The sequence below is a fragment of the Haemaphysalis longicornis genome, unplaced genomic scaffold (genome assembly GCF_048455015.1).
Source record: "Haemaphysalis longicornis isolate Haplotype H1 unplaced genomic scaffold, Haemaphysalis longicornis Haplotype H1 scaffold_75, whole genome shotgun sequence".
Lineage (NCBI taxonomy): Eukaryota > Metazoa > Arthropoda > Arachnida > Ixodida > Ixodidae > Haemaphysalis > Haemaphysalis longicornis.
Window position 1 is genome coordinate 158,886 of NW_027526434.1, and position 11,651 is coordinate 170,536.

The 11,651-nt window shown below is 50.7% G+C and overlaps 1 protein-coding gene across 1 annotated transcript; it reads left to right on the plus strand.

Moving 5' to 3' along the window:
* The first annotated feature begins 5,486 nt into the window (after positions 1-5,486).
* On the plus strand, positions 5,487-11,354 carry LOC144148057 (prolyl 4-hydroxylase subunit alpha-2-like). Its single transcript, XM_077679655.1, has 2 exons — positions 5,487-6,101; positions 10,860-11,354. The coding sequence occupies exons 1-2, from the start codon at positions 5,487-5,489 to the stop codon at positions 11,352-11,354; spliced, it is 1,110 nt and encodes a 369-aa protein (XP_077535781.1).
* Positions 11,355-11,651: the final 297 nt, after the last annotated feature.

Here is an 11,651-nt window from a genome sequence, read left to right on the forward strand (position 1 = left end):
TATTGGTTGAGTCTACTAAGCACCATTATTTCCAGCCGTTTGCACGGAGTAGACGTGAGTGAGATGGGTCGCAAGTTGCCAAAACTGTCAGTAGGCTACCCTGGTTTTGGAATCGCGTGCATTACAGAGTGGCGCCAGTTGTCAGGAATGAGGCAGCTTGTCCAGACCATGTTGAGCTCGTCCAGCAAGTTTTCTTTTTGTCGTTCGTCCAGGTTGTGAAGAATCGCCCAGGTGATTCCATCCTTGCATAGTGCACTTCCATTAACTGACTCGAGTGCCGCTGCGAGCTCTGCAAGGGTATACATCGAGTTCTGGCTTTCCTCGGAAGCAACGGGCATTGAGTCATATATAGAGTCTTCGCCATCTTCGCGGCCGTACGTGGCTTCGGAAAACAAGGTGGTTGCCAGGTTGTTTCATACGTCGCCGGGTCCATGTCGAGTTTCAGGCGAAGGTTGGGACCTGTGTTCTTGGCTTTAGATCTCCGCACATAGTACGAAATGTTTGCCACAGTCAACGTGCACCCGTCTTTTCACCGAAGGACACACAGGGGTGTTGCCACCTATCCCGAGACAGGTGTTTGGTGTAGCGCCTAGCTTTGGCTGTTTTGCGTCTTAGACGAATAAGGTCTTTATGTTTCTTTCCATTCCGAATAAAAATTCTTTGTAGACGTTTCCGTGCTGCCCACAGGTTGGCAAGGTGCTTATTGGGGGTAGGAAGCTCTGGGTCGACATCCAAGCTGCGTGTGGCAAGGGCTACTGTCCTCTGTAGTACCTCAGTGACAGGCCGGTTGTGTTCGTATTGACTGAGCAGCGTCCTGAACTTGTCCCAGTCCACACTCCTCGTCCTTCTCCACAAGCCGTGCTTTCGACCATTTGGGGTCAGCTCAATCCAGATTGGATAGTGGTCAGAGCTTAGAGGGTCGGGGTTTGTCCTCCACTCTCTTACCAATGAGCGGCTAGACGTCCATGTTAGGTCTGGGGTCGTACAGCACTGCCCTCCGTGGAGGCCGTACCGGGTAGGATAGTCGAGGTCATTGGCCAACTCCATTCCGCAGCTTGCCATCATCCCTAAAAGTGCTGTTCCCCTTCTGTTCTGATAGATGTAACCCCAGGCTGGGTGTTGTGCGTTAAAATCACCCGATAATAGAAAGTCATCCTGTGGGTGTGCTGCCTGGAGGTCGCTAATCCAGATGTAGTCTTGCTCCTGCTCAGAATGTGGTCTCCCTTGGCGGTAGCCACTAGTGGCTGGCCTTGCGTTGTACGAAACCGCCACAAGCGGTTGTGAGCGAGACGGGATGAGGCACCTCACTGCCACAACCTCCTGCAGCGAGTCACAAAGGCCGACGTCTCGATACAGGTGTGGGTTATGTCTTTGCGGACGAACACTGCGCACTGCGCCTGAACATGATGTGCGTCTTGTCCCGGGAGTTTATGCTGAATGCTGAGTTGGAAATATTCCTTAAATCAACGAATTTCTGGGCTTTCCCCGCGCGTTTCCTGCAGAAGCAGGCGAGCTGGGCACCCAGAAGTCTGGAAAAGTTCATTCAGCTCCGAAGTGCACATTTTGTGAGATTGACAATTCCACTAAAGCACGTTGGGGGTTGGTTAGGCTGGCGTCGGAAGCATTGGTGGAGGAGGCAACATACTATCGGCGATGGTGTCCTGCAAGCGGCTGTTACTGGCTGAGTGTAGTTGCTGCAGTAGTTGCTGCTGCTGCATTAGCAGTTGCTGTGTTTACTGGAGCTGTAACTGCTGCTGCTGTATCTGCTCGATGAAAGGTTTCATCTATGTCGGCAGTGCGCTGTCATCACTGGACGAACCATCAGATAACGACGGTGTTTTGAATCTTCCGGCGATGAGTGCCCCCTGTTGGCTTTGGGGATGAGTGACCAAGAGATAGAGTCGTTCGAAGCTGCCCCACCTGCTCTTATTTCTTGATTTTTGTTTGTATCTCCCGTATTCGGCGTCGTCGCATTTGGATGCGCTCTTGGTATTCGTCTTTGATCGCCTGGAGCTTCTGTTAAAGGTCCACCTCCGGTTGTTCACACTCAAGCTCCAGCTGCGCAATCTCGGCAGTTAGATCGAGTGGCGAGTGTGTTTTCCGCCACGCACCAATACCACCTTGCCCCGCTGCGGCATGGTGCTCAGCTGTCGCAGCTTCCTGAAGTTGCTGATGTTTTTGTTTTTTACGGCGGTTCTTGCGTCCCCGTCTGCACCTGTTGTTTCAGCGCCCTTTATCTCCCGCCTCACTGCAGGAGTCGCTGCTCTCGGACGACGCAGAGATAGCGGTCGTGTAATCAGCGACGTCGTGAGTGGAGCTGGACTTCGTGTTGGCGAGAGGTGTCGTCAGGCGGCTGCACGAAATCTCCTCCACACCTTTGTTCTTTACACTTGATGTCGATCGAGAGTTGGCTCGCGACGTCCATCTTTTCCTTGGTAGTGAACGGGTTCGAGTATGTGAGTCGGCGTCTGCTGGTTTGTCCGCACATAGCCATGAGTGCGAAAGGCGACGATGGCTGCGCCCGTGGCGTTCTTCGAGCTGCAATTGTTTTCTCTCCTCGTAGGCCTTGTTTTTGAGGCAGGTAGGATCGACGGCGAGTTGACCATAGGCCTTACACTGCTTGCAGTACTATTTATCTAGGGTACCGCTATGTGGGCATTCCTCACCTTCTTGGGTGTGCGACACATTTCCACATCCAGAACAGACGGAGTGGTTGGCGGGGCACGCGATGTTCTTGTGTCCGGGCATGTGGCACCTTCGGCACACGAGGGCTCTTGTTTGATACTGTGCCGCCGGTTCAGTCTGCCCCCAGTATACGACGGTTCTGGGTGGCAATGGAGCGGCAAAAGTGATAAGTACCGTACCGCGGTGTCCAATCGCTCGGGCTGCTAAGATGTCAGCAAGTTCACACTGCAATGCTGTCATAAGCGTGTAATTTGACTCGTCGGGCGTGCAGTTGAAGATTACCCCTCTCAAGATTTGGTTGTTAGGAACTTGGTATGCTTTCACCGGCAAGGTCGGTCGCGTGTTGAGCGGAATGGCTGACATTAGCAGTAGTCGTAGCGCCTGCGCCTCATCGCTTGTTCTCACCAGAATGGTGTTGCACCGCCAGCATGTCTAGATATTGAGAAGTGGGAGCAGTTGCTGTCTGGGGCGGCACCGCTTATTCCCCTGTAGAGATCCGTGGGTCGTGTCCTTGTGACGTCGACTTGCTCACGGGGCTCGAGGCAGATGACGCTTTCGCCGAGCGCGACACGAGCCTGCTTGTACGTGACACTTCTCTTTTCTGTAGTTGTGAGATTGTGGGTATGGTAATGCCGAGCATTTTCTTGGCCCCCTTTTTAGTCACGGTGGCCCAAGTCCTATCTAGGACATCCCCAGGTTCGCGATCTTGTGCAGGGGCGATGAATCGCCCTAACATACTGGTTGCACCCACGGCAGTCCCCAAGCCGCTCGTCTGAAGTACCTGACCGGGCGTGCAAAGGCAGGTCTCCCCGTCCACAGCTGACTGGTCGTGCTGTAAGGGGGGCCACTGCTTGGTCGATTACGTTGCGATCTGCCTCGATGTCGTGGCGGTGGAAGGCGGCAAGGTTGCACTGCACAACTTCGCCAGCCTTGGGTTCTTTTGTGATACGGTCCGAAGTCGCCTTCTCTCTCCTCGTTTCATTGTGCGTGCAGTGATCCCTTCGGGTGAGCGGGGTTTGGATTTCCCCGTGTTGCTCCGAGCATCAGGGTCGCACGAGGCTGTTTCAAAATCCTGGTCCTCGGTGGACGTAGCGCCGATACCTGTAGTTGGTGCAGTCGCGGAGGCCATCGTTGTTTAGGAGACGAGCGAACGAATGTCCGCCGCCCGACGCACTTCGTGCTGCCGGTGCCTTGCGTGTTAGGCCTAGTACCTGTTCGATGACGAGGACGGGTCCGTAGCCATGATTGCAGCACATGGGATCCCAAGTTGTGTTCAGAGTCCTCCCGGCGTCGGTAGCAATCCTGTTGAGGGCAGGCATTGAACTAAAACCGCAAAAATTCCCACGAAACCACGAAATTCCACGGAGCTAAGAGAAACGTGGCTTCTCAGAGCGAGCGCCAGACGGGAAGACCTCGCCTGTAAATGAAAAATTTCCCCGCATTTCCCCGAGGGGAAGAATTTGAAAGTGCGAATGCACGAGTTGAATTTGCGCGGTTCGGTAATGTTCGCGAAAGAGAGATCACACACACACACAACTACAAAGAAAAAAAGATGCATTTATTCACAGACACCTATTTGTGTTGTCGTTGTACTTGATTGCTAGAGCGGATCTCAGCTATGAAATTTCGTATCAGTACTCCCTTAAGCGGGTGCATTAGCCCTTCTCACGCCCGATTCCTGGCCAATCCCCCACGTGGGTATGTGCCATGCACAGACAACTGCCCGACCATATGGCAACAGAACAACTACAAGGCATCAATAGAGTCCTGGGAAGCGGCACTGTCCAGCTCGGACCTCTCCAGTCAGCGAGAACTGCTGGAAAGAGCCAAGCTAGGGGCTTTCGCCACTGGAGTCCTGGAAATAGGATTCCACACTTGACTCCACCCCCTCCTCTTCTACCTTTGTGAATAAAGTTTACCACCACCACCACCACTTGTGTTGTCGTTGTACTTGATTGCTAGAGCGGATCTCAGCTTTGAAATTTCGTGGCGGGTGCATTAGCCCTTCTCACGCCCGATTCCTGGCCAATATCCCACGTGGGTATGTGCCATGTCAGCGGCCAGGCAGCGCGCGCCCATCTCCCCCCGTTGCCAAGGAAGACGAGGAGCGCGCGCACCCGCAGCTGTTGCTATGTGGACGGACGGCGGTCGCCGGAATTCAGGGTCGCTTATAAAGTGCATTCGCACTTACCATTCGCACTTAATACCATTTTTTCCACCCCTAATGTTAGGGCAATCCCCTGTTTGGGTATGTGCCTTGACCGATGAACATCATCATCATCATCAACTCACGGGACAGAAGCTTTCATGCGTTCACGCTTGCTAAATAAATTAGTCCCAGCACAGGCGCTGTCGTGGCTGGTTGTACCTCCGCCGGTGGCAACGCCCCCATTCGCTGCCTCCTCGCATTTGTCATCCAAGTGAAGAAGAAGATGCCTTCCATTTGGCCTCAACTCTATGTGCTCTGCTTGTATTTCGGAAACGCTTTAACCGCCAATGATCTCTTCACGTCCAGCCAGCATCTGCAGGAAGTGCTTGCGAGTGAATCCCTCACCCTGGAAGACGTCTCCTACCTTCTGTTGCGGGAAAAGCGGAGGTTGACTATAGCGAAACGGCAGCACACCAAATGGGAGATGGCCGCCTCCTCTTGCATCAGTCACGATGCCCTAGGAAAGTTCCTTTACGCTAGTCGTTTCGGTGCCTTTTGGAAAGATGTTCTTGTCAAACGCTTGAATCCAGACAGCGGTCCTCTGCGACTTGCCTTCATGTCGCCATCGTCTCGCCATTGGTGGCTGACAGATATGGACGTGAACGGTGCGGCTGTTTCAGTCTGCAAGCTTCAACAGGTCTACGACATACCGACGTCCAGGATGGGGGCCATGGCATCCCCTGATATCCTCGCCACTTCTCCAGATGTATCGGTAGATGTCGCCAGGGGCTGCTTCGTTAAAGGAAGGTTCGGCAACACTTCTGCCTGGCTTCAAGCTGCCCTCTTGAACGCAAAAGCACGTGGGAGCACAAGCAGGAGACTGGCTCTGGGTGCCTCTTGGCTTGAAGCGAATGACAAGCGTCGACGAGCATTGATGAAAAAAGGGCTGCAGCCTAGGCATCCCGGGTCACCGACCAGTAACATTCGTTCCTACAAGTCGGTGTGTGTCAGCGGAGGTGACTTACGGCAGGCAGGGAGGGATCTAGTGTGCCGATCATCGACAGATCCCGTGCATCCCCAGCTCAAGCTGACGCCGCTTGCAGTGGAAGTGCTCTCCTTAAAGCCTCGTATCGTACTATTCCGGAGCTTCCTCAGCCGATCAGAGCTGACTGTTATCCGGCACAAGTCGCTGAGAGCGCTGGTTCGTGGCCGCGTTTACATCAATGACGACCAGCCAGATGGTGTCAGTTGGGGACGCATTAGTAAGGTAAGCAAAATATCTTGTACCTCTAACCATCTAAGGAATGGTGATAATTCCGTAATCGCTCTGGTACAAAGGAGAGTATTCGCGAGAGCAACTCAGTTTACAACTGTCGCTAAAAGCTGCTCATTTGTTTCAAAGTTATGTATCATCTATAGATAATGTCATGAATGGTGAATGTGTGTGAAGGCAAGTTCTCGTTTGATGAGGACTGGGGGTTCGTTTCGACTTCTCGTATTGCGTATACAAAAAAGTTATTTGAAATAAGGGAGGCGATTTTAATGAACTAGGCACGATTGATTGAACGACATGATGACTCCTCACCAAAAAATCGAATGCACCTGTTTCGTAAGTACCTATCTATGCTTTCAGCGGAAAGAATCGTCTTTTGAGTGCCTGTTATCATCGAGAGTATGGCACTAACAATAGCATTTTCGTAAATCAGGAAACAAGAAAAAAGCAGGCGCCCCAAGCACTCAATTTGTTTGGAAGTACGTCAGAATATGTGCGCTGGCTTTGCGCTGTATGTATGTCGTTCAAATGTCCTACTTGGCATGGTGGCAACATGGTTGGTTTCGCAGCTTCCAATTGTTCACAGTCCAATTACAGCCCAATTGCAGTGCAGCCCTTTTGCGCTCATCTCTCATGTGTCCGCAAAATGTGGAACTGTAGCTTTCTGGGCCAGTTGGTGCATTCTTACATTTTGGAAAAATATAACGAGAATACAACGAAGACACGAGGCAAACAAAGACACGTGGTCGAATAAATTTTAACGTATTTTTAATCGCGCTCTGAATCCTTGAAATAAACATTTGACCTTCCTTGTTTTAAAGACGACAACCAGGTCCGCTGTATTTGTTCCTCTAGAACAAAGAAATCTTCACTGCCATTTGGTTCAAGCCACTCAGGTTGGTAACAAGAGGAGTAGCCGCACTATTTTTCGAGAATGTGCTTGAGGAAAGCTGTGGCCCCGTTATTGAGGAAAGCTCCAGCCTTGAGATTCTGAGGTTAAGTGCTACAGGTTTTTCGGTATCAGTGCTAAATGCGTTCGCTACGTGCCTACATGCAAAGGTCAAAAAGCAAAAGTTAAGACTCGTAGGTCGTGACTAAACAAAGAAAAGAAAAACGTAAAAGTAACGCCATATGTTCACAGTGTTTCACACAACACCAAGGAAATTGCGGGGAGGCATGCAGTACAAGTCGGGTTGTCCGCTCCGGTTTGGATGGGAGGTCTATATAGCTCGCGCATAGAAAATGCGGGAGTGAGTGAGTGAACATACTTTATTTAGACAAGTTTCAGACTCTGGTGGTTGGGCGTCCTGCCGGTGTGGTACTGTTCTAGTCCGGAAAGCCCCGAACGCGCTGGCTGCCATGGCCGTCTCCACCAGGCTTCGCTAAACTGAGGTCGGTTGCGGCCAGCTGGCCCGCCCAGTCCTCGTACGTTGGGTATAAATTGAGGGTAAGGGATGTGTTTTTCTGAAACTCCCGTATCATGTGGTGCAGGGTGCCAGGATAAGGACAGAAATTACAAATCGCGCAGTAGAGGTGAGGCACTTGCATAAGGGAGAGTGGGTAGAGGATAGGAATCTGTTTGAAGTTGGGAAAAGGTAGCTTCCTCGGCTCTGGATAAATGGGGATGTGGTGGCGGGAACTGCTGTCGTTCATGGATGTAACAGGCCAGGATGTCTAAGAAGTGAGAGTAGCGGGCTTTGGAGCGCGAAGGGGCTGCGTGTTATGCGACATATCAGGAAGTAGCGGCAGGCGGCTTGCGAGTTGGTGACTACAGTGAGGTAGTGTTTTCTGGGGAAGGTGGCCAGAGCGAAGACAAGTTCTTCTGCTGCCTCAATAGATGTCGTGGGTACTCTAGCGGCCGTCAGTTCAGAACTGTTGGCGTTGGCTACACTCACGGCATGGGCAGCTTGTTGGTTGTACAGAGAGGCATCCGTGTGCCGAGTAAAGGAAAGCGTTTTCTGAGAGCTCGTATAAGGGGTTCTGGACGTGCCTTGTTACAGATGGGGTGTATGTTCTAGGCATGGGTGCTGCTTTTATAGTTTGTAGAGGGATGTATTGCCTCTGTTCGAATTTTGGGGGTGGCCTGTAGCCGAGCCGGGTAAGTGTAGCCGTGCCGGTTGGTGTGGGCTTAATTCGTGATAATCGGGGAAAAAACAAAATGGTTTGTAAAGCAAAACATGCGAACAATTACGCAAAATGTGCGACTCGAGCGATCACAGAATCCCGTTGACAAGTTGCAAGGCATATATCGGCCACGCCGGCCAATATGTGAATGACCACTAACGCGAACACCGTGCGTTGACCATTTCTTGAGGAGCTGGCCATCTTGCCTTTCACTGTCGCTAGTGCAAGTGTGTGCCTTGTTTTGAAAATGTAACTATTACGGAAAAAGGCAGAACGCAAAGGGAGTGAGAGACACTTGCAGCGTTTTATATGCGAGTGCAACAAGAAGGAAGTTGTGGTTGTGTACATTCCATTGCCTTATGAGGTAGAGTGATTACAAGCACTGCTACAAGGTTGATGCTTGTTGAGTCTCGGGTGTGTTGTTGAGCTAATAGCTTTGCGCATGCGTAGCGGCTCGTTGATCGTAGGATGTATCATTCATCGGTCATACGTTCAGTTGCTAGTCCAGCGTGTGTGTTGTCCTTCCTTTTCCTCGCGTCTGCGCTGTATTTCCGTTCATTTATTCAATCCGTTCTAGGTGCCCGTGAAGTTTCCTTGGGGAAAAAGAAGAGCTTCGCACATACAAGCTTACCCGGAAACATCAGTCTTCTAATTAGCAGACACGTTTAACTGAGGAAGAAGACGGCAGCATCCGTGCGCTCCAGATTAGTAATGGAAATCAAAAAACAATACAAGCCAATCCACACAGTGTAGGTAGAGCAGCAGCGAAGCATTAAAGGTGCACATCGCAGGCATGGTTATAGAATTGAGAAGGGCAGACAGTAGCGCGATTTGGTGATCATTCCTGGTGGCAGAACAGCGCCGTGTTTCAGAAATACACCAGAAACAAACAGAACCAGTCCTTTCCATGAAGTGAATTTGTAGAAAGCAGCAAACGATATTTCACTACTACATATTTTCTGCAAAAAAGTGTTGCATTGCCATACAATAAAATTTATATTTCAGAGTCATCCTGTTTTTCCTCTTGTTTAATATTTACAGGTGCGCAGATTTGATACGAGGCTGCGAATAAATATTTCGAAATCCACGTCCACAAAGGACCGGGATAACACGAGATAATTGCAATGATAAGCTGTGCCCAGCCTCCAGAATTTGCAATTTCGGTCAAATCTTGTCCGAAACATTGCGCCCCTAAAGGTGTCAGAAAGACCATACGTCATTTGGCGGCCTAAAGGTTCTACAAAACAGAAGTTTTCGTTCAGTGAAGCAAATGCCGGTGTGTCTCTATAGCAACTGCACCAATTTCGCCTGAAACTTCAAAATAATTGTGGCGGTATTACACAAACCACCCGAACCATTGGCGACTGCCGAGCCACTTTCCCGCGACTACTCTATGACGTCAGAGAATGTTGTTTCTGCCATTGGCTGCCGCCGTCCTGAGTCACGCCCGAGAAAAATGACTGGGCGATCGTGCATGGTAGGGCCTCCACTTCGCTGTAATCGAATCGCATTAATGTTAACGTGTTGTATTCCTGGTACATCATACGCCACTCTTGCCCATACTACTTCATTGCAGCGCGAAGTTTTCTAGTTTTTCCATACCACTTGGCGTACCGGCTAAACAAACGTCTTTCGTGTCTTGATTAAAGCTTAGTGAATTGGCAGAGGCTACTTCATTGAAATTGAACAAAGTTATATTTTTCTTTCTGGCGCCTTCTATGTGCGGCCTTGTCATAGGCACTCCAGAAGACAAATTAAATACGGAGCTCCCCATCTGCTGGCATTGTCAGACGAAGCCTGTTTAACAATGCCTGTCAGGCGAGGTGAACACGGTAAAATAGCCATTCACCTTCGGCTCCCCGATGGCGGCGCTAGCCTTCGCGCGCAGTCAATCCTAGGTCTAGTACTAGGAGAAAAACTCGGTGCTTGGCAGAGCCGCTTTGCGGAAACTATCAGGAGCGATCAACAAGGTTCTGAAAATTCGCGAAGTGGTCTTTAGATGGTTTGAAAAATAAGGCAACTAAAAAGTACGGAGGCTTTATTAAAAATGCACAAAAATCTATAAACAGCTTTGCTGTGAAACTTCGCTGCTCTACCAGGCTGTACTGCGCAATCGAATTGCTCTCGTCCTGCTAGCGCTTCATTGTCAGGAAAAGGACCTCGCACGCTACACCGTAAGTGAAATCAGCCTCACCTATAGCAAACCTGGAAATGTTTCGAATGCGGCTGGTAGCGTCTACTGCCCTGTATAGCACCCATCTAGCTGGTGCTACTGAGCGATGTGGTGTATTCTGCACGTGGTGACGCAGGCGGTGCCGGTTGTTGTGTTTGCACACTGCATGCCCTCTACACGTGTCGCCGCAGCCTGCAGATCCACTGTTTTGGGCTAGGGCGAAGCAAGAAATCTCACTTAGTGTGAGCCATGCCTTCGGGTCAAGGAGAGAAGTAAGGAAGCCTCAAGGTCGCGTTGTGCCTAAGTCCAAAAGAGAACTCTCAAAAGTGGGCACAAATAAGGGCTACGTAGTGAGGCTTTTTCAAAAATTTGTGTAGGGAAGACACGTCGCTCTTGAGGCATCCTCACTGAGGTAAGGAGTCTTACCAGATGTTTTTGGCTCTTACGCTTTGTAGGTTGCCGGGCTGTCGGACAGCGGAAACGACGTTCTCCAGAGGATTTCTCGTCGCATAGCCGCCGCTACGAACCTCTCCCTGGAGTGGGCTGAAGACTATCAGGTGTCTAACTACGGACTCGGGGGCCACTACACGCCGCATATGGATCCGCGTGACTTTAACCAGGTTGCCGATAGACTAGATAAGGAACGAGGCAACAGGCTGGCCACCATGCTGTTCTTCCTTTCCGATGTCCCGGCAGGGGGCGCCACGGCATTCGTCGAGTTGGGTGTCGCAGTGAAGCCGCGTGCCGGCGACGCCCTGTTCTGGTTCGACGTTGAGCCTTACGAGGGAAGCGACTTCCCTCGGAACTTCTCCTTCTGGCACCAGAAGAGGGCACCCGATAGCAAAACGCTGCACGTTGGGTGCCCCGTACTGAGGGGGTCCAAGTGGATCGCCACCAAGTGGATTCGCGAGAAGGGCAACGTCGTGGTCAACTACTACTTCCCGGGTTGAGATATGACTGCCGTAATGCAAATCGTCTACTGTAATAACTCAGTATGCTTGATTTGGGTGCTGTTAACGATGCTTATTTTATCTACAATTTGTTGTGCATTGAGCAATGAACAGAATAAAATGGCAATTTTCTACATAATGCAAGACGTTTCATTTCAATAGCAAATGATGCTAGGAAAGCATCTAGAAGGTAATCATTGTTCTCGACGAGGAAAGCCGATCCTGACAAGGTCGACACTCAGTGGTGGCATTTCTACTTAGCCCCAGGATAATGTCTTGTAACATACTATTCGTTGT